The sequence below is a fragment of the Salmo salar genome, chromosome 04, assembly GCF_965601325.2.
Source record: "Salmo salar chromosome 04, fSalSal1, whole genome shotgun sequence".
Taxonomy (NCBI): Eukaryota; Metazoa; Chordata; class Actinopteri; order Salmoniformes; family Salmonidae; genus Salmo; species Salmo salar.
Window position 1 is genome coordinate 67,287,647 of NC_138294.1, and position 27,518 is coordinate 67,315,164.

The window sequence follows — 27,518 nt, forward strand, 5'->3', positions numbered from 1 at the left end:
CTGCTATGATGACCAGTGAGCTGAGATAAGGGGGAAATTTACCTAGCAGGGTCTTGTAGATGACCTGGAGCCAGTGGGTTTGGCGACGAGTATGAAGCGAGGGCCAGCCAACGAGAGCGTACAGGTCGCAGTGGTGAGTAGTGTATGGAGCTTTGGTGACAAAACGGATGGCACTGTGATAGACTGCATCCAGTTTATATTATGAAAAATTATAAAAAAGAAAAAGAGGGAATGGCTGATAAATAAACAACAAAATGTACATGGATGATGGTTACGCTATTACTTGTTTGTTATATACAATGTTGTCTCTCTTTCCTCTCTCCCTTTCTCTCTTTCTCGTTCTCCTCTCTCTCTTTCTCATCTCCCTCTCCCTCTGCGTTATCCCCTGTCTCCCCTCCGCACCACCAAAACCCCTTTGAAGGAAATATGCAGGAGGAGGAAATGGCCCACAACTGAAGCTATGAAAATTCCAGGAAAAGGTTTTTGGGAGTGCAGGAAAAGGGAGAACTACCTTGGAGTTTCCTTGTGCTGGCTCTCATTTCACTGTGGTCCTTTTTTGCTGGAGAAGAAGACACTGTCTTTGTGCACTCTTTTTGTCTTTGGTCTTCTACACAGCCCATTTTGGACATTTCCCCAGTGTGCCAGAAGACCCAACGGATGCTCTTTCCCTTTGAATGCTCTCCAAGGTGGAAAGTTGAGGCCAAAGTCCAGCAGTATTCTCTGTTCAGCCTCTCTTCTGCGGAAGCCATCCCTAATTTGCCTTTTAGGGAGCATGAATGGAGCAGAGCTGTGTCACAAATGGCAACCTTTTATGATAAATTAGGTAACCATAGTGATACACTCACAGCTCAGGGGTTTGAAATGTGCCTCATTCAGCTCTGCCTTACCTCATCTCGCTTTAAAAAGAAAAACTACATATTTATGCTGTTAATGGTTGCCAGGGTGACTCGGGTGGTCTAGTCCCTACAGACTGTAGAGGAAAAGAGGAGGGATGTAGTGAGTGTGTCAGAGTGTTGGTGTGTGTGTGTGTGTGTGTGTGTGTGTGCGTGTGCAGGAGCATGTCCGTTTTTTTTGCATTGTATGTGTTGTCGGCTGCTCTGCTTGAAGGGCTTTAAGGGAAATGTCATGCTATTACTGTCAGTGCCTTCCCAGCCTTGCTGCCAGATGTCAGTGGAGCCCATGCTGAGTGGTGGTGAGAGCGGCTAACAGCAACACGTACATCCATGGCTCTGACTGCTGCTCTGAGGAAAACACATGCCCTGGAGTTGCCTGGCCAGCCAGCGAGAGGCTTCTGTGGCTGAATAACAACCATGGCTGCCTGCGTGTTTTGATTAAGAGAGTGCGCTCGGGTGGGGTGTGTGTGTGTGGGGGGGGGGCGTATGTTCAGTGAGAGACAGAGTCGCTCCTGCATCGGCATAATTCACTACGGAGAGGCCAGCCCTTAGTCCGTCCTGAGGGGGCTTCTTCCTCAACTGCTTTATTGGATTGTTTCCCACTGTGGATCAGACAAGGGTTCTGTGGGGAGCTGGAGAACACTGCCTCTAGCCATGGGATGTGTGTTCCCTCTGCCCAAAGAAAGACAGGAAGCAGCAGCCAGGTCAGTCGCTGTGTGTGTGTGTGTGTGTGTGTGTGTGTGTGTGTGTGTGTGTGTGTGTGTGTGTGACAGCTTGTTCAACTATGCTCTGTTCACTGTCTATCATGTTGATGCTCTTCAGGGAAATGTGTGTTACTGTTGCAAAAGATTAGACTTGATTAGCTAATTTGCACTTCAGCTTCCCAGGCTGCTTCCCAGTGTTTTAGAAATAACAATCAATATTGCAGAATGTTATGATTATGATATTCTGTCATCAAAAAGGCTATAGTCTGAATTACAGGTGTGTGCAGTACAAGTAGCCTAACAGTTTACTTAAGATACTTTCACCACATGCAACAATTGTCACTTCTTGAAGGACTTCCTCTTGATAATTCTTTGTTGCAAGCGCATAACTTGAAATGATACCTCCAATGTTCTTTGCTAAGGAGCACACATTTCATTGACAATTGACATGTTATTTTCATTGGTGAGTTTTACACGCAGTTACTGTCTTTGTTCAACGTTTTTACCAATGATCAACTGAGCTATTTCTGTTCTGCTTTTCCATGACTTGTGAAGGGATTTTAGTACTGTGGTACATGTTAGCAAGTGGGTGTGACTCATACGAAAATCTCTCCCATGGGGTCAGAAGGGGTTGAGAATGCCAGAGTAAAAACATGTTCTGCTCTCCCTCCTCAAATGGCCTCTTATTTACGAGGCAGTGAATTAGCCATTTATTACATTGACTGACTAAGTTAACATGTGGATGTTTGCCTTTAACGTCTGCTTTGTCTTTTTCTCCAGAGTCACCCCACAGCGAGAAACCAGCTTCATTGAGAAAATGAAGAAAACGGTTAGAAGCTTTATGCTAAATGCTGTGTCGTACGTAGAAAGCAATTAGTTTAGACAAAATGATGTCTATTTATTTAGTAAATGGATATGTAGGCTATATGCCACTTAACTTGCTTTGGTGACTGTCATATTAAAACATGTGGTTTCTAGTCAGGGTATATATGGACGATATTAGCTTTTGTGATACTGTGATTGAAGAAAAATAGTTGAGGTTAAAAGTATAGGTTTAGAAGTATAGGTTCATTATCATTTTTACACACTTTCTACCTGGTTTTGGTAATTTAAGTTCAGAATGGAGTATTTTTTGTATTCATATTTTTTTTAATAAATACTTTTTTTACGCTCACGACCCATTCAAAACCTTGGGTCGCAACCCACGAGTTGAGAATCGCTGCTTTTAGGCTTTGGTTAAAGATCTAGCAAATAGGGGTGGCAATACAGTCTGATACCATTTTCAAAAGTTTCCCATCAAGGTTGTCTGTACCTGCTGGCTTATCTTTATTGATGGATAACAATCGTTTTTCCACCTCCCAATCTAACTTGACCAAATTCAAAACAACAATCCTTCTCTTTCATTATTAGATCTTTTATATAAAAATATGATGGTTCACTGTTTAATGTTGTCATTTCACTTCTGAGTTTTTCCACTTTACTAGTGAAATAGTCATTGTAATGATTGGCAATATCGAAAGGTTTTGTTATAAATGACCCATCAACTTCAATGAACCATGGAGATTAATTGGGGTTTCTGCCCATGATATATACTGAACAAAAATTTAAACGCAAAATGCAACAATTTCAAAGATTTTACTGAGTTACAGTTCGAATAAGGAAATCAGTCAATTTAAATAAATTCATTAGGCCCTGATCTATGGATTTCACATGACTGGGAAAATAGATATGCATGTGTTGGTCACAGATTCCTTAAAAAAAGGTAGGTGCGTGGATCAGAAAACCAGTCAGTATCTGGTGTGACCACCATTTGCCTCATGCAGCGCGACATCTCCTTCACATAGAGTTCATCAGGCTGTTGATTGTGGAATGTTTTCCCACTCCTCTGAATATTGGTGGGACCTGGAACATGCTGTCGATCCAGAGCATCCCAAACATGCTCAAAGGGTGATATGTCTGAGTATGCAGGCCATGGAAGAACAGGGACATTTTCAGCTTCCAGGAATTGTGTACAAATCCTTGAGACATGGGGCCGTGCATTATCATGCTGAAAGGTAACGGCGGCGGATTAATGGCATGACAATGGGCCTCAGGATCTCGTCACGGTATCTCTGTGCATTCAAATTGCCATCGATAAAATGCAATTGTGTTTGTTGTGAGTAGCTTATGCCTGCCAATACCATAACCCCACCCCATACACGCTATCTGCCATCTGCCCGGTAGAGTTGAAACCGGGATTAATCTGTGCAGAGCACACTTCTCCAGCATGCCAGTTGTCATCGAAGGTGAGCATTTTCCCACTGAAGTCGGTTACGGCACCGAAGTGCAATTTCCATCAATAGAATGCAATTGTGCTCGTTGTCCGTAGCTTATGCCTGCCCTAACCTTAACCCCACCACCACCATGGGGAACTCTGTTCACAACGTGCAAACCGCTCAACCACATGACATCATACACTTGGTCTGCGGTTGTGAGCCCGGTTAGAGGTACTGTCAAATTCTCTAAAATGACGTTGGAGGCGGTTTATGGTAGAGAAATTAACATTTAAATTCTCTGTCAACAGCTCTGGTGGACATTCCTGCTATCAGCATACCAACTGCATGCTCCCTCAAAACAGCACATTTTAGAGTGGCCTTTTATTGTCCCCAACACAAGCTGCATCTGTGTAATCATCATGCTGTTTAATCAGCTTCTTGATATGCAACACCTGTCAGGTGGATGGATTATCTTGGCAAATGAGAAATGCTCACTAACAGGGATGTAAACAAATTTGTGCACAACATTTTAGAGAATGAAGCTTTTTTTATTTCAGCTCGTGAAACATGGGACCAACACTTTACATGTTGGGTTTATATATTTGTTCAGTATAATTTACGGTACTCCAAAGTCTCTTTTCCATTGTGTTTGGTAATATCATTTCTTGATATTTTTGTTAAGTTTAGTCACAACATTTCTCAATTTACAGAATATAAACCAATCTGCTGAGCAGCCTGACTTGTTTGCCACAACTTTTGCATAATTTCTTTGAACAACAATTTTTTTCAATTTCATAATAAATCCAGGGGGCTCTAACAGTTCTCACAGTTAGTTTCTTAACAGGTGCATGTTTGTCAACAATTGGCATTAATTATTTTACAAAGCTTCCAGTGCTGGATTTTAGAATGTTTTATATATACTTCCAGTGCTGCATCTGGATTCACTTCCTAATACACCAACATACATGTTTTGCATCTTCAACAAGAGTCCTTTGAAAACATTTTGTATGATCTCTAATAAATTACTTTGGGCCCAAACTTTGGGACCTGGCTTTCCTTCTTATTGCCACAATCTTATGGTCACTACAACCAATGGAAATTGATATTGCTTTGCAGAAAAGCTCTGCAGCATTAGTGAATATATGATCAATACAAGTGGATGTCACAGATCCAACACTATTGGTATGCAGTCTAGTTGTTTGAGTGATAACGTGGGTCGTATTAAGGCATTAGTCACAGTTAGAAGCTTCCTCTTGAGAGGACAGCTAGTTGCTAACCAGTCAATGTTCAAGTCACCCAGAAAATAGACCTCTCTGTTAACATCACAGACATTTATCAAGCATTGCACACATATTATCCAAATACTGACTGTTAGAACTTGGTGGCCTTTAACAGCTACCTAAAAGAATAGGCTTGATGAAGCAGGTGAACTTGCAACTACAACACTTTAACAACATTTGACATGAGATCCTATCTAAGTTTTACAGAAATATGGCTCCGAAGATATACAGCAACACCTCCCCCATAGGCATTCCTGTCTATTCTGTAGATGTTATATCTCTGTATTGCTACTGTTGTATCCTATAATTATCTAAATTAGTTTCAGAGATGGCCAGTATGAATGTTATCTGATGTTAGCAAGTTATTTATTTCATTAACATTATTTCTAAGGCTACATATATTAATATGGGCTATTCTTAGCCCTTTCCCTGGTAGCTTATCAGATATAGACATAATATGGAGACAAAATAAATATATGTTTGTGTGTGTGTGATGTTGGACTGAAGCTACTGACCCTGAGGCTTGGTTCTCTCATTCCTCCCAGGCTTTTGGGAGGGAGGGAGGACAATGAGCCTGTCATAGCGGATGTAAGCAATGTTCCTAATGGGTCCAGCTGAGAAGTCCTCTATAATGTAGGATGACTGCTGATGATGCCATCTGCCTCTCCAGAACAGGAACATGGTGGTGTTCTATGGCTCCCAGACGGGCACAGCTGAGGAGTTCTGTGGCCGATTGGCCAAAGACGCCCAGCGCTACGGAATGAGCGGCATGTCAGCTGACCTTGAAGAAAATGACATGGTACTTAATCCCATTGACTTTACATGTGTATAGTACACTATTTATATTGTCTCAGTGTTCTACATACCGCATGTAACCTCCAGTAGCTTTGTGGTGAATATTTAGGTTCTTGTGTATTTTTGTTTATTTCAAGTTAAATCCAAAAATGTAATTGGATATTTATTATATTAATAACATTAGGAGAGCTATTGACTTGATTGTTGCATCCTGAGAGCTGTTTGGTGAACGAATCCTGTTTCAATTTCCAATGTATTTTTCTTTCTTTCTCTCCTCAGTCAGAGCTGCCTCGTCTTGTGGAGATCGACAACTCCCTGGCTGTGTTCTGCATGGCCACCTATGGGGAGGGGGACCCCACAGACAACGCTCAGGACTTCTACGACTGGATGCAGGAGACCGATGAGGAACTGAACGGAGTCAAGTTTGCGGTTGGTATTTTGCTGTCTGAATTTAGTATTGAGATTGATCTGTAGTAGGTGCATCAAGGTGCATGGGCATCAACATTGGTGTGCGGCGCAGCAAGTTTAGCTATGACAGGATCCACACAGAATAAGTCATATTGCATCTCCATTGAAGGGGAGGTAGGGATTGAGATGTCCACCTATAAGGCTCTGAAAGGCTCTGCTGGAATCCACACTTTACTACAGTGCGCCACTTCCCTCCAAACTCACTAACCAACTGGAAACATGTGGTCCTGCCAAACAAAGCTCTGGGCCTGACCAACCAAGGCTGGAGCAGGAGAGCACTGGCAGCTTGTGGCTTGGAGACATTGGGAGTCTCCATTTTGGAGTGTTTTCTCATTGACATCACTACTGAACAATGTTAACCATGGATTCCTCTGGGTCTCACTGTGCGACTCCTGAGACAGCATCGTGATGTGGTTGTGACGTTTTATCTGGGAAATCCATGTTTTCTTGGTCTTGACATTTGTTGTGCATCCAGCCATAGAAAGCCACTTAGATTACAGATCTGATCCATATGGTGTAATTGAGTAAATGTACAGCTTGGACATGAGGAGATAGGGTATTACTGCATTTACAGTCAACTCAGGTTTGCATCATGCTATAGGCCCTACTAGACCTACAGTACCAGTCAAAAGTTTGGACACACCTACTCATTCAAGGGGTTTTCTTTATTTTTACTATTTTCTATATTGTAGAATAATAATGAAGACATCAAAACTATGAAATAACACATATTAAATCATGTAGTAACCAAAAAAGTGGTTAACAAATCCAAAAAGATTTGAGATTATTCAAACTAGCCACCCTTTGCCTTGATGACAGCTTTGCACACTCTTGAGATTCTCTCAACCAGCCTCACCTGGAATGCTTTTCCAACCGTCTTGAAGGAGTTCCCACATATGCTGAGCACTTGTTGGCTGCTTTTCCTTCAACTCAACTCAAACCATCACAATCGGGTTGAGGTCAGGTGATTGTGGAGGCCAGGTCATCTGATGCAGCACTCCATCACTCTCCTTCTTGGTCAAATAGCCTTTACATAGCCTGGAGGTGTGTTGGGTTGTTGTCCTGTTGAAAAACAAATGATAGTCCCACTAAGCACAAACAAGATGGAATGGCGTATCGCTGCAAAATTCTCTGGTAGCCATGCTGGTTAAGTGTGCCTTGAATTCTAAATAAATCACTGACAGCGTCACCAGCAAAGCACCATCACACCTCCTCCATACTTCACGGTGGGAACCACACATGCAGAGATCATCCGTTCACCTATTCTGCGTCTCACAAAGACATGGCGGTTGGAACCAAAAATCTCAAATTTGGACTCATCAGACCGAAGGACAGTGTCCATTGCTTATGTCCATTGCTCGTGTTTCTTGGCCCAAGGAAGTCTCTTCTTATTGGTGTCCTTTAGTAGTGGTTTCTTTGCAGCAATTTGACCACGAAGACCTGATTTCACGCAGTCTCCTCTGAACAGTTTATTTTGAGATGTGTCTGTTACTTGAACTCTGAAGCAATTTCTGAGGCTGGTAACTCTAATGAACTTACCCTCTGCAGCAGAGGTAACTCTGGGTCTTCCTTTCCTGTGGCGGTCCTCATGAGAGTCAGTTTCATCATAGCGCTTGATGGTTTTTGCGACTGCACTTAAATACATTTTCCAGATTGACTGACCTTCATGTCTTAAAGTAATGATGGACTTGTAACGGCTGTCTACGGAAGAAGTGGACCAAAATGCGGAGGAGTTAGGGTTCGTCATTTTTAATGTTACGAACACCATACAATTCACAAAACAACAAAACTGACAGCCAACACAGTCCTGTCAGGTGCAACAACAGTGACAAGAACAATTACCCACACCACACAACGGAAACGTAGGCAACTTATGTGTGACTCCCAATCAACCACAACCCTCTACAGCTGTGCTTGATTGGAAGTCACACGGCCAAATTTAAATGAAACAATAAAACACTCACTCCCTTCTGCCACGTCCTGACCCAACTACACCCTCTACTGGTCAGGACGTGACAGTACCCCCCCCCTCAAGGTGCAGACCCCGGGATGCACCTAAAAAAAGGAAAACACAAAAAAATTCCCCAACAAAAAGGAACACCTAAACAATAAGGGAGGGAAGGGAGGGTGGCTGCCGTCACCGACGGCACTGTGCTACACCCTCCCTCCCCAACCCACCTATCCTGGAGGTGGCTCAGGTGCAGGACGTGGACCTCGCTCCACCTTCGGCGTCGCCCACTCTGTTGGCGCCGATCGCTGCGCCGGGCAGACGGGCCACTCGGGCTGACCCTGGCAGACGGACCACTCGGGCTGGGTCGGAAGGCATGCGGGCCACTCGGGCTGGGCCGGAAGGCATGCGGGCCACTCGGGCTGGGCCGGAAGGCAGGAGGGGCACCCTGGCAGATCAGGGCAGTCCGGCCACTCTGGCAGAACAGGGCAGTCCGGCCACTCTGGCAGAACAGGGCAGTCCGGCCACTCTGGCAGAACAGGGCAGTCCGGCCACTCTGGCAGAACAGGGCAGTCCGGCCACTCTGGCAGAACAGGGCAGTCCGGCCACTCTGGCAGAACAGGGCAGTCCGGCCACTCTGGCAGAACAGGGCAGTCCGGCCACTCTGGCAGCTCCGACGACTGTTGACTGGCGGGCAGCTCCGACGACTGTTGACTGGCGGGCAGCTCCGACGACTGTTGACTGGCGGGCAGCTCCGACGACTGTTGACTGGCGGGCAGCTCCGACGACTGTTGACTGGCGGGCAGCTCCGACGACTGTTGACTGGCGGGCAGCTCCGACTCAGGATTCACCAGGCTGGGGAGACATAACGGAGGCCTGGCTCTGGGCGCAGGCCCTGGACTCACCAGTCTGGGAAGGCCCGCTGGAGGCCTGGTTTGAGGAGGTGGCACAGGAGAGACCAGGGTGGAGAGACCCACTGGAGGACCGGTCCATGGAGGAGACACGGGCTTGACCAGGATAGGGAGATCCACTGGACGACTGGTCCATGGAGGAGACACGGGCTTGACCAGGATAGGGAGACCCACTAGAGGACTGGTCTGTGGAGGAGGCACGGGCTTGACCAGGATAGGGAGACCCACTGGAGTACTGGTCCGTGGAGGAGGCACGGGCTTGACCAGGATGGGAAGACATGCAGGAGGCTTGGTTCTGGGCGTAGGTACAGGATGTGCAGGGCTGGGAAGACATGCAGGAGGCCTGTTTCTGGGCGCAGGCACAGTCTTTACCAGACAACCAGCACGCACCTCAGGACGAGTATGGAGAGCTGCCTCAGGTGACATCATACCCACGACACGCTCATTAGGGCGAATGCCGTACTTTATGCACCACACTAGCAGCTCTCATCTCTCTCTCTCCTAATTTTCCCATTAACCCCGTCACAGTCTCTGTCTCATAACCCTCGCTCACCTCCAATGTCATCCCGACTGGCTCTGGTTCCGACCTCAGCTCCACCGACTGTCCCGTGTGCCCCCCCCAAAAAAATTATTGGGGCTGCCTCTCGCGCTCGTTGCGCTCTCTCTCCTCGTAGTATCGCCTCTCCGCTCTCGCCGCTTTAATCTCCCACTGCGGGAGGCGATAATCCCCAGCCTGAGTCCATGGTCCCTCTCCGTCCAGGATCTGTTCCCACGTCCATTTGTCCATAACGCAGTAGTCCTGCTGCTCCTTCCTCTTCCGCCGCTTGGTCCTGGTTTGGTGGGTAATTCTGTAACGGCTGTCTACGGAAGAAGTGGACCAAAATGCGGCGGAGTTAGGGTTCGTCATTTTTAATGTTACGAACACCATACAATTCACAAAACAACAAAACTGACAGCCAACACAGTCCTGTCAGGTGCAACAACAGTGACAAGAACAATTACCCACACCACACAACGGAAACGTAGGCAACTTATGTGTGACTCCCAATCAACCACAACCCTCTACAGCTGTGCTTGATTGGAAGTCACACGGCCAAATTTAAATGAAACAATAAAACACTCACTCCCTTCTGCCACGTCCTGACCCAACTACACCCTCTACTGGTCAGGACGTGACAGGACTGTCATTGCTCTTTGCTTATTTGAGCTGTTCTTGCCATAATAGCCCTATTTGTTAAAAGACCAAGTCTGTATACCTTGGGGAGGGGGGGGGGGGGGGGGGGGGGGGTGATATACAACACAATTGATTGGCTCAAACACATTAAGAAGGAAATACTTTTTAACAAGGCACACCTGTTAATTGAAATGCGTTCCAGGTGACCTCATGAAGCTGGTTGAGAGAATGCCAAGAGTATGTAAAGCTGTCATCAAGGTAAATGGTGGCTACTTTGAAGAATCTCAAATGTGTAATATATTTTGATTTGTTTAACACTTTTTCGGTTACTACATGATTCCATATGTGTTATTTAATAGTTTTGATGTCTTCACTATTATTCTACAATGTAGAAAATAGTACAAATAAAGAAAACCCCTTTAATGAGTAGGTGTGTCCAAACTTTTGACTGGTACTGTACATCATGGAAGCTTTACATTTATATGTAGTTCATTATTTTTGATCTACTATGATAGCTGATAGCGTCCGCCTTTGAACTCTGCAGGTGTTTGGCTTGGGGAATAAAACATATGAGCACTTCAATGCAATGGGAAAGTATACAGACAAGAGACTGGAAGAGCTGGGTGGCAGGAGGATCTATGACCTGGGAATGGGAGACGATGATGGCAAGTGAGTACTAAATGAATCCATATTCATAAATATGTATGTATTTATCTTATCAAAATATCCTATGACTGTGTTCTATGTCTGTCTAACCCTCTTTCCCAGCCTTGAGGAAGACTTTGTATCATGGAAGGAGCAGTTCTGGCCTGCTGTGTGTGAACACTTTGGGGTGGAGGCCACAGGAGATGACACCAGGTAATAGCTAGTTTAATAGCTAGTTGGCTACCCCCTCTCTCTCTCTCCTGGTCGGACTCAGACTTGTTGCCAACTAGAGATATTTACTATGGAGCTTTAGGAGAAGATGTACTTCCTTTTATTAAAAAAAAAGTATGACCTAGAGTGCTGGTTTCCCAGAAACAGATTAAGCCTAGTTCAGGATAAAAAAAATATTCTCAATTGAGATTCTCCATTGAAAAGCTATATAGTCCAGGACTAGGCTTAATCTGTGTCTGGGAAACCTGCCCATAATGTTTTACTTTGTATTCCAATTCAATACAGAACCAGGGATCTTGGTAATATCACCAGCTATGAATACTGGACATATCAGATATATTAAACAATTGATTCATTCATGTTTGATAGACCCTGACATTGTTTGCATGTTTTCAGAAAAACAACCATAAAGCTTCAACTGCAAATAACAAACCTAAATGACCGTCTACACATTTGGTTAAACAACGGCACATTTCCATTTCAAATTCTGTTTGCATGCATAATAGTGCCCGACATGAATGTCTCCCCTGTGCTTTGAGGCCTTTCACTCTGCTCTGCATGGCATCCAACCCTTTTACCATACACACAAGTATCATAGCATTTGCATCACAGAGCGCGAACCCCACTAAAAGCATATGTGGCTGTCCATATCCAGACGGATTACCAGGACGTGTACTCATAGCATGCGCAGATCAACTGGCAAGTGTCTTCACTGACATTTTTAACCTCTCCCTGACTGAGTTTGTAATACCAACATGTTTCAAGCAGACCGCCATAGTCCCCTGTGCCAAAGGAAGCGAAGGTAACCTGCCTAAATGATTACCGCCCCTGTAACACTCACGTCGGTAGCCATGAAGTGCTTTGAAAGGCTGGTCATGGCTCACATCAACAGCATCCTCCTGGATACCCTAGACCCACTCCAATTCGCATACCGCCCCAACAGATCCACAGATGACGCAATCTCAATTGCACTCCACACTGCCCTTTCCGACATGGACAAAAGGAACACCTATGTGAGAATGCTGTTCATCGACTACAGCTCAGCGTTCAACACCATAGTGCCCGCGAAGCTCATCACTAAGCTAAGGACCCTGGGACTAAACACCTCCCTCTCCAACTAGATCCTAGACTTCCTGACGGGCCGCCCCCAGGTGCTTCTACACCTGCATTGCTTGCTGTTTGGGGTTTTAGGCTGGGTTTCTGTATAGCACTTTGAGATATCAGCTGATGTAAGAAGGGCTATATAAATACATTTAATTTGATTTGATTAGGCAATAACATGTCTGCCACGTTGATCCTCAACACTGGAGTCCCCCAGGGTATGTACTTAGTCCCTCCTGTACTCCCTGTTCACCCACGACTGCGTGGCCAAACACGACTCCAATACCATCATTAAGTTTGCTGATGACACAACAGTGGTAGGCCTGATCACCGACATCGATGAGATGGCCTATAGGGAGGAGGTCAGAGAACTGGCCGTGGTGCCAGGACAACAACCTCTCCTTCAATGTGAGCAAGACAAAGGAGCTGATCGTGGACTACAGGAAAAGGAGGGCCGAATAGGCCCCCATTAACATCAACAGGGCTGTAGTGGAGCTGGTCGAGAGTTTCAAGTTCCTTGGTGTCCACATCACCAACAATCTATCATGGTCCAAACACACCAAGACAATCGTGAAGAGGGCACGACAAAACCTTTTCCCCCTCAGGAGACTGAAAAGATTTGGTATGGGTTACCAGATCCTCACAAAGTTCTACAGCTGCACCATTGAGAGCATCCTGACCGGTTGAATCACCGCCTGGTATGGTAACCGATCACCATCTGACCGTAAGGCGCTACAGAGGGTAGTGTGTACGGGCCAGTACATAACTGGAGCAAAGCTTCCTGCATTCCAGGACCTATATAATAGGCATTGTCAGAGGAAAGCCCATAAAATTGTAAGAGACTACAGTCCCCAAGTCATAGACTGTTTTCTCTGCTACCTCACGGCAAACAGTACCGGAGCGCCACGTCTAGGACCAAAAGGCACCTTAACAGCTTCTACCCCCAAGCCACAAGACTGCTGAACAATTAATCTCAAATGGCCACCGGACTATTTACATTTACCCCCCCCCCCCCTTTCCATTTGTTGATACTTGCTGTTATTATCTATGCATAGTCACTTCACCCCTACCTACATCTACAAATGACCTCATCTAACCTGTACTCCCGCACACTGACTCGGTACTGGTACCCTCTGTATGTAGCCTCATTATTGTTATGTTATTGTGTTACTGTTAATTCTTTTTTACTTTAGTTTATTTGGTAAATATTTTCTTAACATTTCTTGAACTGCACTGTTGGTTAAGGGCTTGTAAGTAAGCATTTCACGGTAAGATCTACACTTGTTGTATTTGGCGCATGTGACAAATAAAGTTTGATTTGATATCAGCCCTTAGCTGCACTGACAAGTTATTTTTAGACTTCAAAGGTGTGTGATCATGAGTGGTCGAGATGCGGAGCAGGAAGTAACCACCTGTCCGTTTCTTCCTCTCCTTTAGCATCCGGCAGTACGAGTTGGTGTTTCCAACTGACATCAACATGAATAAGGTTTATACTGGGGAGATGGGTCGCCTCAAGAGCTTTGAGACCCAGAAACCGTGAGTTGACAGCTTCACACACACAGGAAGTGGTGTAGGGAGCTCAGCTATCAGGCTTAATGACAGAGCTGTGTTGTCATGGAATGGAATTAATAGATTATGATTGTTGTTCAGGGCAATAAAGGGATGACTGTTGCCATGACGCTGACATGATTCTCACCATCTTCCCAATGCCAACAGAAAAGACGGTGTGCTTTTAGGGTGCATCTCAATAGTCTAAATTCTCTTTTCCTTCATCTGCACTGATCTGAGAGAACTAGACAGGTGTAAACTAAATCCCTCTATAGACCTTGGCCAAAGTGCCTTCACCTGTCTTCTCAGATCATTTAATTTGAATTTTATCCTTAATATTAGAAATCTCCTCTCAAATGTTAGTTATTTATTGGACCTTTGGACGAACCCTTTTTACAACAGTAGCACTTTTCTCCATTTGTCTGAAATAGCTTTGTGATAACTCCAGTATATTTGTCATTGGAGGCCTTTTGATGCTAAGAACCCCTACTTGGCCACGGTAGCGGTGAACCGCCAGCTGAACCAAGCCGGCGACCGACATCTGATGCATCTAGAGCTGGACATCTCAGGCTCCCAAATCAGGTATCTGCTCTTTATTCATATTTGATATGAAAAGTCCTATGCCATTAAAGGTCCAATGCAGCTGTTTTTATCTCAATATCAAATCATTTCTGCGTAACAGTTAAGTACCTTACTGTGATTGTTTTCAATTAAAATGGTCAAAAATAAAAATTTCCCAAGCAAGAATTTTGCTAAGACTGTCTGGTCTGGAAAACTGAAACTATTGTTAGGTTTGGAACTCTTTTTCTTTTGGTCTATTAACCAATTTACCACCTGGTGATGGCAGGCCAAAGCTCCATCCCACATTTCAGGCAGTCTTTGCAAACAGCTCTTACACTAAAAGGGCATTATCATTTTCCCAATTTCACAGTATTATTCCAACGTCATAGTGTGGAAATATAAATAAAACACAGTAAAATCACATTTTTAGCTGCATTGGGCCTTTAAATATAATGCATTTCTGCCTTCCTATGCCTACTACATTACTTCTGTCTCCTAGCAAGTGTCGAGTTGGTTAATCATTTAATTTTATTTTATTTTTCACACACTGGCAAAAAGTATGTAAATATCTTGTATATGTAATGACATTTGCTTGTTAGATAAATACAGTGGGAAGTCTTGTTCATCCATCTCCCCCTGTCTTTCTCCTTCCCTGCAGATATGACTCTGGAGACCACGTTGCTGTTTACCCCATGAATGACGTGTCAATAGTGAACAGAATAGGCCAGATCCTGGACGCCGACCTGGACACTGTTATCTCTCTCAACAACCTCGACGGTCAGTTGTAAATCATGGCTCAGGGATATGATGTGAGCTGCTTTGCATCTGTATTTGCATTGGAGTAGTTATTTTTTCCATTGGCATTTTCCATAATATTTGGTTGCAATATAATGCACATGATCCAGAGGTTGAAAAGATACTGCTGCACACATTGTCAACTAAATCATGTAGTCCACCATTAACAACCAAAATGGATGCAGTGGCCTCAAAATAAAGAGAACTTGAATCTTAAACAATGATGCTGATAAGATTCTTCATCTGTGTGTGTTTCAGGGGAGTCCAATAAGAAGCACCCATTCCCGTGTCCGACAACGTACCGCACAGCTCTGACCCACTACTTGGACATCACCAACCCCCCTCGCACCAACGTCCTGTTTGAGCTGGCCCAGTACGCCACCGACCCCAAGGACCAGGACATCCTGCGCAAGATGGCCTCCGCCTCCCCCGAGGGCAAGGTTGGCACCCCTCAAACCTCTGACTGACTGACACTCCACTGCCCACCCAGAAATTCATGCTGTCAATAGGTTTGAATAACTGGAAATGCTCTGTATCAATGAGCATGGTTACATGCATACAATAATGTGATTATTGTGGATAGTCAGGTTAATATAATAGTTTGTTTAAAACGTTTACATGCTTTGAAAGAAGAAGGATTTCCCTAATAATCCTGTTTGTATGGACACATCTGAAATCAGGCTGCCTGATGGGACTTTTGATGAATGCTGAAAATCACCAATCAAATTAAACCTTCTACTACAGTGACCATGTTATTTTTGTTCAGACTATTTGATTCGCACATATAAAGTTTGTATGTGAAAACTATTTATAAGATGCATACTTTCAGTTTTTTCGAACTCACTTCACTCGAGCATAAGAGGGAAGCTTGCGCTACCCGCTGCTGGCGCTACCCGCTGCTGGCGCTACCCGCTGCTGGCGCTGCTGGCGCTACCCGCTGCTGGCGCTACCCGCTGCTGGCACATGTGCAGATCAAATACACCACTGGAATGCCAACTAAGCTGTTTACATGTCCTAATATTTAGAAAAGATTGCTCAGAAACCAGATGTTTTAATCGGCGTATGCTTACTTCCATTATGACCTTACGCCAATTAAGATAAGCAGAGTAAGGTGTTTAATATCGATTTAATAATCAGTTTAATATCGAATTATAAGTGTGTATGTAAACACAATCAATGAAGAGTAACTGTTGTCTGTCTGTGTCTCTCTGTCAGGGTCTGTACCAGAGCTGGGTGCTGGATGCTCAGAGGAACATCCTGGCTGTGTTGGAGGACATGCCGTCCCTCCACCCTGCCATAGACCACCTGTGTGAGCTGCTGCCCCGCCTACAGGCTCGCTACTACTCCATCGCCTCCTCTGGCAAGGTGAGACCCACTATTAGAAAAAATAATAATACTTTGTCCATTTTAGGGAGAAATATACATTTGTACAGCAGCGCCCATGAATGGAGAGCAATATAGGAGTTCAGGATATGGTACCAGGAATCGGAGAACAGCAGACCTGTTATTGCCAGTTCAGTTCCCACTTTTTCAGTTATTTGTTTCTTTATTTTGTTTCTTTATGTTTACTTAATAACTGTGTATTGTCTTGATGTCAGGTGTACTCCAACATGGTGAGCATCTGTGCGGTAGTGGTGGAGTTCCAGACCAGCACAGGGCGGAGCTTCAAGGGAGTGGCCACCAACTGGCTGAAGAACAAGGTGGTGGTGACGGACAACGGCCACAAAGCCACCGTGCCCATGTACGTCCGCAAGTCCCAGTTCCGGCTGCCCTTCAAGGCCAGCAATCCGGTGGTGATGATTGGGCTCGGCACAGGCATCGCCCCCTTCATGGGTTTCCTCCAGGAGAGAGGCTGGATGAAGGAGCAAGGTAACCAGCTAGGGAGGAAGAAAGCCTGGGCCTCGTCTGGCATCTAAGTCTACTTATTGAATTGGAAAATTGAAATGTGTCCAGAGTGTGAATTTTCTGGTATTGTGTGGTATTTTGTGATTTTGAAGAACAGCTGTTAAAACAGAACAGCGTTTGGTTTGTGCGTAGAATAGATGGAGTCCACAGCAAGCAAGTCTCCATGTTCTACAGTAAATTAGGTTGACCTGAATTTGTTTTCAACAAGTATGTTTTAATATGTTAGCATAAGGGAAAAGGGAAAAGAGTGCCAGTGTGACACAGTTTCACATCAAGAGTGTGTACCTACCTGGTAAAATAAGGGTTAAATAAAATAAGTAAATAAAAGAGTGTGTTTTTCTATCAGGGAAGGATGTCGGCGAGACGATACTGTACTTCGGCTGTCGCCACAGAAATCAGGACTTCATGTACCAGCAGGAACTGGAAGAGTTTGAGAAGGTGGGCGTGCTGACTCAGCTCAACGTGGCCTTCTCCAGAGACCAAGAGGAGAAGGTAACACAGCACACCTAACTTCTCTGTCAGCTCTGAGGCGTTAACTATGTGATAAGATTCAATACGCTCTTATCTATGACTTAGATAAGGTACAATTGTTGATACTTCCTATGATTCGTATTGCCTTAAGAACCTGCAGACTTCAAGAGTGAGGGGAACGGCACCTCCGTACCTTCAGGCTCTGATCAGGCCCTACACCCAAACAAGGGCACTCCGTTCATCCACCTCTGGCCTGCTGGCCCCCCTACCTCTGAGGAAGCACAGTTCCCGCTCAGCCCAGTCAAAACTGTTCGCTGCTCTGGCACCCCAATGATGGAACAAGCTCCCTCACGACGCCAGGACAGCGGAGTCAATCACCACCTTCCGGAGACACCTGAAACCCCACCTCTTCAAGGAATACCTGGGATAGGATAAAGTAATCCTTCTAACCCCCCCCTTAAAAGATTTAGATGCACTATTGTAAAGTGGTTGTTCCACTGGATATTATAGGTGAATGCACCAATTTGTAAGTCGCTCTGGATAAGAGCGTCTGCTAAATGACTAAAATGTAAAAATGTAAATGTAAGAGAATGTCTTTGTATCACTTAAATGAATTGTTCAGTTAGGCTAATTGTTTGATTATCCATGCTCAGGTGTACGTGCAGCATCTCCTGAAAAAGAACAATGAACACCTGTGGAAGCTGATCCATACGGACAATGCTCACATCTACATTTGTGGGTAAGAAGCATTTCAGACACCTGTACAGTGTCTTCAGAAAGTATTCATACCCCTTGAATCAATCAAATGTATTTATAAAGCCCTTCTTACATCAGCTGATGTCACAAAGTGCTATACAGAAACCCAGCCTAAAACCCCAAACAGCAAGCAATGTAGATGAAGAAGCACGGTGGCTAGAAAAAACTCCTAGAAAGGCAGGAACCTAGGTAGAAATTATTCCACATTTTGGAAATATTCCACATTTTGTTGTTAGGCTGAATTTAAAATGGATTAAATATTACTTTTTTTCTCACCCATCTATACACAATAACCCATAATGACAAAGTTTTTAGAAATGTTTGCTAATTTATTGAAAATGAAATTCAGAAATATCTCATTTACATAAGTATTCACACCACTGAGTCAATACATATCAGAATCACCTTTGGCAGCGATTACAGCTGTGAGTCTTTCTGGGTAAGAGAGCTTTGCACACCTGTATTGTACAATATTTGGACATTATTCCTTTTAAAATTCTTAAGTTCTGTTAAGTTGGTTGATGATCATTGCTAGACAGCCATTTTCAAGTCTTGCCATAGATTTTCAAGCCGATTTCAAAACTGTAATTAGGCCACTCAGGTACATTCAATGTCGTCTTGGTAAGCAACTCCAGTGTATATTTGGCATTGTGTTTAAGGTTATTGTCCTACTGAAAGGTGAATTTGTCTCCCAGTGTCTGTTGAAAAGCAGACTGAACCAGGTTTTCCTCTCGGATTTGCCTGTGCTTAGCTCTATACCGTTTCTTTTTATCCCCCAAAATTCCCTAGTCCTTGCCGAAGATAAGCATACCCATAACATGATGCAACCACCACCATTCTTGAAAATATGAACAGGGGTAATCAGTGATGTTTGGGAAAAATCCAACATAACATGTAACGCTTTCTATTCAGGACAGTTCATTTCCTTGCCTAATCTTTTGCAGTTTTACTTTAGTGCCTTGTTGCAAACAGAATGCGTGTTTTGGAAAATGTGTATTCTGTACAGATTTCCTTCTTTACACTCTGTCATTTAGGTTAGTAATTGTGGAGTAATTAAAATGTTGTCGATCCATCCTCAGTTTTCTCCTATCACAGCCGGCAACTGAGTTAGGAAGGACGCATGTATCTTTGTAGTGACCAGGTGTATTGATACACCATCCAAAGTGTAATTAATAACTTCACCATGCTCAAAGGGATATCAAATGTCTGCTTTTTTATTTTTACCCATCTACCAATAGGTGCCCTTCTCTGCGAAAACCTCCCTGGTCTTTGTGGTGAATCTGTGTATGAAATGCACTGCTCGACCGAGGGACCTTACAGATTATTGTATGTGTGGGGTACAAAGATGAGGTAGTAATTCAAAAATCATGTTAAACACTATTATTGCACACACAGTGAGTCCATGCATCTTATTATGTGAGTTGTTAAGCACATTTTTACTCCTGAACCTATGTAGGCTTGCCATAACAAAGGGGTTGAATACTTATTGACTCAAGACATTTGAGCTTTTCATTCTTTATAGCTTTCTAAATATTTCTAAAAACATAATTCCACTTTGACATTATGGGGTATTGTGTGTAGGCCAGTGACAGAAAATCTAAATTTATTCAATTTTAAATTCAGGCTGTAACACAACAAAATGTGGGTGTGAATACTTTCTGAAGGCACTGTACATGCTTTGAGGGTTTTTTTAAAAGGATAATCCATCATTATTGTGTGCCCTCTGTAAATATGGCTGCCACTTGTCTTTTCCTAGGGATGCTCGGAACATGGCGCGGGACGTGCAGAATGCCTTCTATGACATTGCTGAGGAGGTGGGAGGCCTCACACACACACAGGCTGTGGCTTACATCAAGAAGCTGATGACAAAGGGCCGCTATGCTCAGGACGTGTGGAGCTAAAGAAGATGAAGCTAACGTTACAGCACACACTCACAAACCCCTGTTAACTATTTCATTCTGGTGGAGGGTGAGTGGTAACGGTAAACTATTTTAAATAGTTTTTGGAGGTCAGCACATAATCACTAAATGGAAAGACGTATGGATGAATGTTGTACTTATTGTTTTGGTGTGTAATCTTACTGACAGCATTTTGTGGAGACTCGTGCTGAGAGGTAGTGCAATTCATTCAAGATTCGTTGGGAATGGTCTCATACTCCAAATTGACCCCTAACCCCCAGGCCTTTCATGTACACTGAACAAAAATATAAACGCAACATGTAAGTTTTGGTCCCATGTTTCATGAGCTGAAATAAAAGATCACAGAAATGTTCCATACACACAAAAAGCTTATTTCTCTCAAATTGTGTGCACAAATTTGTTTACATCACTGTTAGTGAGCATTTCTCGTTTGCCAAGATAATCAAAAAGCTTATTAAAAAGCATGATCATTACACAGGTGCACCTTGTGCTGGGGTCAATAAAAGGCCACTCTAAAATGTGCAGTTTTGTAACACAACGCCACCACAGATGTCTAATCTTTTGAGGGAGCGTGCAATTGGCATGCTGACTGCAGGAATGTCCACCAGAACTGTTGCCAGAGAATTGAATGTTAATGTCTCTACCATAAGTCACCTCCAACGTTGTTTTAGAGAATTCCAACCGGCCTCATAACCGCAGACCATGTGTAACCACGCCAGCCCAGGACCTCCACATCCGGCTCCTCCACCTGCAGGATCGTTTGAGACCAACCACCCGGACAGCTGATGAAACTGTGGGTTTGTACAACCAAAGAATTTCTGCACAAACTGCCAGAAACCATCTCAGGGAAGCTCATCTGCATGCTCGTCGTCCTCACCAGGGTCTTGACCTGACTGCAGTTCAGCGCCGTAACCGACTTCAGTGGGAAAATGCTCACCTTCGATGGCAACTGGCATGCTGGAGAAGTGTGCTCTGCACGGATTAATCCCGGTTTCAACTGTACTGGGCAGATGGCAGACAGCATGTATGGGGTGGGGTTATGGTATGAGCAGGCATAAGCTACTGACAACGAACACAATTGCATTTTATCGATGGCAATTTGAATGCACAGAGATACCGTGATGAGATCCTGAGGCCCATTGTCGTGCCATGTTTCAGCATGATAATGCATGGCCCTAAGTCACAAGGATCGGTACACAATTTCTGGAAGCTGAAAATGTCCCAGTTATTCGATGGCCTGCATACTCACCAGACATGTCACCCATTGAGCATGTTTTGGATACTCTGGATTGACGTACGACCGTTTGTTCCAGTTCCAGCCAATATCCAGCAACTTCGCACAGCCACTGAAGAAGAGTGGGACAACATTCCACAGGCCACAATCAACAGCCTGATCAACTCTATGTGAAGATGTCACGCTGCATGATGCAAATGGTGGTTACCAGATACTGACTGGTTTTCTGATCCACGCCCCTAGCTTTTTTTTTGAAGGTGTCTGACCAACAGACACACATCTGTACTCCCAGTCATGTGAAATCCATAGATGAGGGGCCTAATTTATTAATTTAAATTGAATGATTTCCTTATGAACTGTAACTCAGTAAAATCTTTGAAATTGTTGCATGTTGTGTTCATATTTTTGTTCAGTGTAGATTTGGTCCTTGCGCTCCTTTTAAGGTTATGGACATTTTTGGAATAAACCAATTAGTTTTTTTTATAAAATTGAGTGCAGCCCTTCACTGTTTCCCATCAGATTACAAAAGTTGGAGATATTATACATTGAATGTTACACATTGTTTTTGTAAGTGTAACTAGGTGTAAACAGAGGTGATTATGATATGAAATATTGCCTCTGAACGTTTATCATGCTTTGAAGTACCCACAAGGTGAAAATATATATATATATATATATATATATATATTATATATATAGTCAATTAACTTATCTGAAATGTCTAAGGCATTGAAAGCATTCTATATTTGCCGTCTTTAAATGTATTTACAAGTTCAACATGGCTGCCTATTCAGATGCACGAAGGTTGTGTAAATAAAGAGAGCAGTACAAGATTAGTCAAATATGCATACTAGTAGCATATTCATATTGTACCATGTACTGTACAATTCATACATTTAAATTGCAGTAACTGTTTAGTCATTGAGCCTTGTTCTTCATCGGTTCATTACAGAAAAGGTCTTTAAATGGTGGTTTTTTTCTCATCCTCTCCGACTGTAAGGCTCAGTGACTACTAGTTATGTTTAGCTGGACACTACCTCGGTATTTAGGCAATGCAAAATGTGTTGTATGGTATGTGCACTTGCAGTCAACATGAACACATCTATAAACTGTCATTTATGTGTGTTCTGATAATCACTAATTCTGTAACAACTTTATCTAGTTTTATTTTATTATGCTTATGGTTCAAAGCCTAAATACAAATGTTCAGCAGGCTATCATTTTAGCATGTTGATACAGAATCAAATATGGCATGGTACATGTCATTTAAATAAGAAATGTGCCTTTTTACATTACTGATATCGTATAATGTGTTACATCATGACTTGTGTTACATGACTCTTACCACTTGATCCAGTTTTATATGCAAAATATATATTTGTATATGAACAGTATAAGTTTAAAGAATGCATTTGTAAAGAAATAATAAATGGAGATCATTGATTTGCTTTATTTAGTCTTGGTTGTCATTTATGGCTTCTCTTTCCTGTGCACGACTAGTTCATTTTCCAAAGATGACATCATAATCTGCCCTTGTTGCCCACTCTCTGGATCATCTCACCCACTTGTCCCCTGCCTCTGAATCGACAATCATTTTGAACGATCCATTGCAAAACAAGCTGCATGTAATGGATCTAATTTAGTGCTGAGTGGATGCTATTTTAATTTAAGTACACTGAACAAAAGTATAAATGCAACAATTTCAAAGATTTTACTGGAGTTAAGGGAATCAGTCATTTGAAATAAATTCATTAGGCCCTAATCTATGGATTTCACATGACTGGGAAAACAGATATGCATGTGTTGGTCATAGATACCTTAAAAGAAAGGTAGGTACGTGGATCAGAAAACCAGTCAGTATCTGGTGTGACCACCATTTGCCTTAAGCAGCGTGACACATCTCCTTCACATAGACTTGATCAGGCTGTTGATTGTGGCCTGTGGAATGTTGTCCCACTCCTCTTCAACGGCTGTGCAAATTTGCTGTTCGTTGTCCGTAGCTTATGCCTGCCCATACCAGAACCCCACTGCCACCATTAGGCACTCTGCTCACAACCTTCACATCAGCAAACAGCTCACCCACACGACACCATACACAGTTCAACTTTGTCCTCAGAGAGGCAATTCATTTTGCAGTCGTAAATCTGCCCGGTACAGTTGAAACCGGGATTCAACCATGAAGAGCACACTTCTCCAGCGTGCCAGTGGCCATAGACGGTGAGCATTTGTCCACTGAGGTCAGTTACGATGCCGAATGCAGTCAGGTCAAGACCCTGGTGAGGACGACGAGCAACCAGATGACCTTCCCTGGGATGGTTTCTGACAGTTTGTGCAGAAATTATTTGGTTGTGCAAACCTACAGTTTCATCAGGTGGCTGTCAGACAATCCCACAGGTGAAGAAGCTGGCTGTGGAGGTCTTGGGCTGGCGTGGTATCACGTGGTCTGCGGTTGTGAGGCCGGTTGGACGTACTGCCAAATTCTCTAAAACAACGTCGGATTCGGCTTACGGTAGAGAAATTAAGTTTAAAATCTCTGGTAACAGCTCTGGTGGACATTCCTGCAGTCAGCATGCCAATTGCACACTCCCTCAAAACTTGACACGTAGCATTGTGTTGTGTGACAAAACTGCACATTTTAGAGTGGCCTTTAATTAAGTGCCAGCACAAGGTGCACCTGTGTAATGAGCATCCTGAATCAGCTTCTTGATATGCCACACCTGTCAGGTGGGTGGATTATCTTGGCAAAGGAGAAATGCCCAATAACAGGGATTTAAACAAATTTGTGCACAACATTTGAGAAATAAGCTTTTTGTACGTTTGGAAAATTTCTGGAATGATTTATTTCAGCTCATGAAACATGGGACCAACACTTTACATGTTGCGTTTATATTTTTGTTCAGTGTAGTTAAGGGGGAAATTGTGATTAAAATGTCCTACCCGTTTGAAGTGAAAACAGTTATTGTTTACTAAGGGTTTTGAAAAACTTTGTTTTAATCTAGGTTGTATAAATCAAGAGTTTCAAGAGATGTGTCTACTGTATATGTAAAAAAACACAAAGTATAAAACACACAAGCCAAAAGGAGGTCTTACAATCAACTGACAATCAAAGCTTTCTTGCATTGATTTGACCTTGAACATTCAGAGCCTGCTTGAGTAGTCAAACCAAAAACATCAGTGAAGAAAAAGTGGACCTTCAAGTACTGCCTCAAACCACTTGTCCAAGCATATTACATCTCAATGTATAACATGAGACAGAAAACACATTGAATGACAACTATGGGCTCGATTAAATCGGTATCGCCGAAGTTCAGAGCTATAGCGGCTTATAACCACACTGACATAATAAAATAAAAATAAACGTTATTAGTTATACCATGAGTTGACGTTTTTACAAGGATTGTGATTGCTGAAAATAGCGCGCTTGAAATGTAAAGGTCATTTCCAGTCTTCGAGAACATTGCCTTTGAATTTCAATCGAGCTATAGCGAGTTTTGGTGTTACTGATTGAAGTCATCAATCTGTCAGTGAAGACACAGGTGCTCCTGGATGAACCGTCACAGATTCTGGCAGTGACTCCGGCATGTTTGCTGTGAAACTCTGGGGGGCACTGACAGACACAGACAGTGGACTGAGGTGGGAATGTTGAGAATGTGGATGTTGAGCCACTAGAGCCCAGTGACTGCTGGTTTGAGAGGCAGATGCATGTCCATGACTGAGTCCATGGCCAAAGCTGTGTTCGTGACTATGTCCATGACCTTGGCTGTGGCTGCAGCTGTGTCCATGTTTGTGACCATGTCCGTAACTTGGCCCAAAGCTATGCTTGAGGCCATATCCATGGTTGTGTCCGTAATAACCTGAGACCTGAACAGGGCTCCCCTGTGTATAGTAGGAGTGGGCCCAGCCTTCAAATGTCTTTGGTGTGGTCTCGGTAGCCTGTAGGTTGGAGGTAGAAGACACTGGAGCGTAGGCTTGGACTGGGTAGGAGCCTGGGGTTGGAATGATTCTGCAATCAATGAGAACGTGGACAGATTTCAGAGAGCTTAAATATACCAGTGATTCTCTATCTAATCATGGGGGACCACTAGGTGCCTACTGTACAGTATTCAATTACAGCTGAGGATCATCTATTATAACCACCTCATTATACTGTAGTACATCATGTGCTCTGGCTTGCACACAGCAATTGTTATTTAATGACCTCTTGTCTTGTCTGATAAATGATGGGTCTGGTGCTTTCTCAGTACTCACGGTGGGTGGACTGTCTTCCTTCTCGCCTCTATTGATGCAGGGACATACAGGACACCAATGTTCCTCAGCAGCCTGAAAGGCATCTTCTTGTCCAGCACTGATGCCCTGGCATCGGACATGTCCAGAAGTGAGAGCCAGCCCTTTCCGTCTGTTTCACCAGTGCAAGTTAAGGAGAATGTGTGAAGCAGTGATGCAAGATTTTTCTAAACAAAAATAACATCATATTTAGCAGCAGGACTCATATACAACACCTATAACCTATTACCACTTAACTACACTACTAAGCACACTTATAAAGCTGTGACATACTGCAGAGGAGCGTATCACATTTCTTTTGAACCACAATGAGGTTGGAGTAAGGATACAGATCCCCCCTGCGATGATGGCCATGACATTGCAAAGGAAGACAGTGTGTGGGACCAAAAGTGTTATGATGAACAGAAACAGCCAGGGCAGGGCTAACATGGGTACAGTGACCCCGAAAAGAAAGCCCTTAACCATACGGGAGTGCACTGTGGCCATACCCATAAGGGAAAGGGATACCGGAATGAAAGACTCCACCTGGTTCTGGGCAGATGCACCAAACAGTAGCAGACCCAGTATGCTGTACAACACCCCTGTGCTGATAGAGAGCAGCAAAAACATGAAGAGGAACCGAACAGTGCCAACATTCTTCTCAATGCCACCACAGAGGGGCCCCAGAACCCCAATACTGAGGAGTAGCTGGGTCACTGTCTTGTGGTGGAAGGAGTATGTGATGAGCTTGTGCACTGCAAAGGAAGAGGAAAGGATTAAAACATAAATGATAGGGTTGACAGACATAAACATGGCGTGATGTGTTGTAGCTTGCTGCTGTAGTCTACTGGCACCGTCTGTTACATTAGCTATACGTTTTAGCACGCTAGCTAACGTTACAACACTCCCAATCAAAGTAGCTACCGAGCATATGATTGTTGATTCACTCAGCCCCTCCTTGCTAACTTACCATGACCATTGCCAAAAACTGTCGTTCCAAGACTGAAGACATCCTCTGATAAACCGAAAAATGTAGTGACAGTAAACAAAACAAATGATACTATAATGACAAAAACAATCCCACTCGTGAGCCTGAACTCAGGAGTAAAACTCTTGAACCTCTGAACCACATCTTTTAAAACTATTCGGGAAATCATTTTGATGCCCAGTGCATATTTTTCAAACTAGTACTTGGATAATCAATCAACTTTTTATACAAAATTGCAGTACACTTTAGCCAGAGAGTAGCTAGCTTGCTAGCTAGAGGTTCCCAATAGAAAACACAGCCACAAAGTAAAATTGGAGATGTCGTAAAAATTCATGAACAAAAATACGCTTTTTGGTGTTAATTTAAGGTTGGGCCATTAGGTTAGCAGTGTGGTTGGGTTTAAAATCCGATTATAAGAAGATTAATTGCAGAAATATGCGGACAAGCTCGCTCAGTCAAAACAAATGTATTTGACTTCCGCATTTCGATTATCACAACCTTAAAGTTGCTCAACTGTTGCACAGATCATCAACTACTGCATTTGAAGACACTGCCACCTGCTGACATGTGCCTCAAATGTGATTATCAAAGAGTCCTCAACAGACATTTGAGTTAGATAGATAGCTACATAGATTTGATTTGACAGTTATAAGTTACAACCAGGGGGAAGATG

General features: G+C 43.5%; 2 protein-coding genes across 2 annotated transcripts; one reads left to right on the plus strand and one right to left on the minus strand.

The window, feature by feature from the left end:
* Nucleotides 1-1,457: 1,457 nt before the first annotated feature.
* LOC106603436 (NADPH--cytochrome P450 reductase) lies at nucleotides 1,458-23,046 on the plus strand. The gene is made up of 15 exons (XM_014197114.3): nucleotides 1,458-1,597; nucleotides 2,378-2,426; nucleotides 5,803-5,931; nucleotides 6,207-6,356; nucleotides 10,973-11,097; nucleotides 11,197-11,286; nucleotides 13,843-13,941; nucleotides 14,419-14,535; nucleotides 15,173-15,291; nucleotides 15,568-15,749; nucleotides 16,525-16,674; nucleotides 16,908-17,178; nucleotides 17,561-17,706; nucleotides 18,339-18,424; nucleotides 20,198-23,046. The coding sequence occupies exons 1-15, from the start codon at nucleotides 1,548-1,550 to the stop codon at nucleotides 20,340-20,342; spliced, it is 1,908 nt and encodes a 635-aa protein (XP_014052589.1). The 5' UTR covers nucleotides 1,458-1,547; the 3' UTR covers nucleotides 20,343-23,046.
* On the minus strand, nucleotides 23,029-27,331 carry rhbdd2 (rhomboid domain containing 2). The gene is made up of 4 exons (XM_045717169.2): nucleotides 26,828-27,331; nucleotides 26,208-26,612; nucleotides 25,843-25,990; nucleotides 23,029-25,597 (listed from the first exon to the last, which is right to left on the minus strand). Exons 1-4 carry the CDS (start codon nucleotides 27,012-27,014, stop codon nucleotides 25,108-25,110), a joined length of 1,230 nt encoding a protein of 409 aa, XP_045573125.1. The 5' UTR covers nucleotides 27,015-27,331; the 3' UTR covers nucleotides 23,029-25,107.
* Between the last annotated feature and the right edge of the window lie 187 nt (nucleotides 27,332-27,518).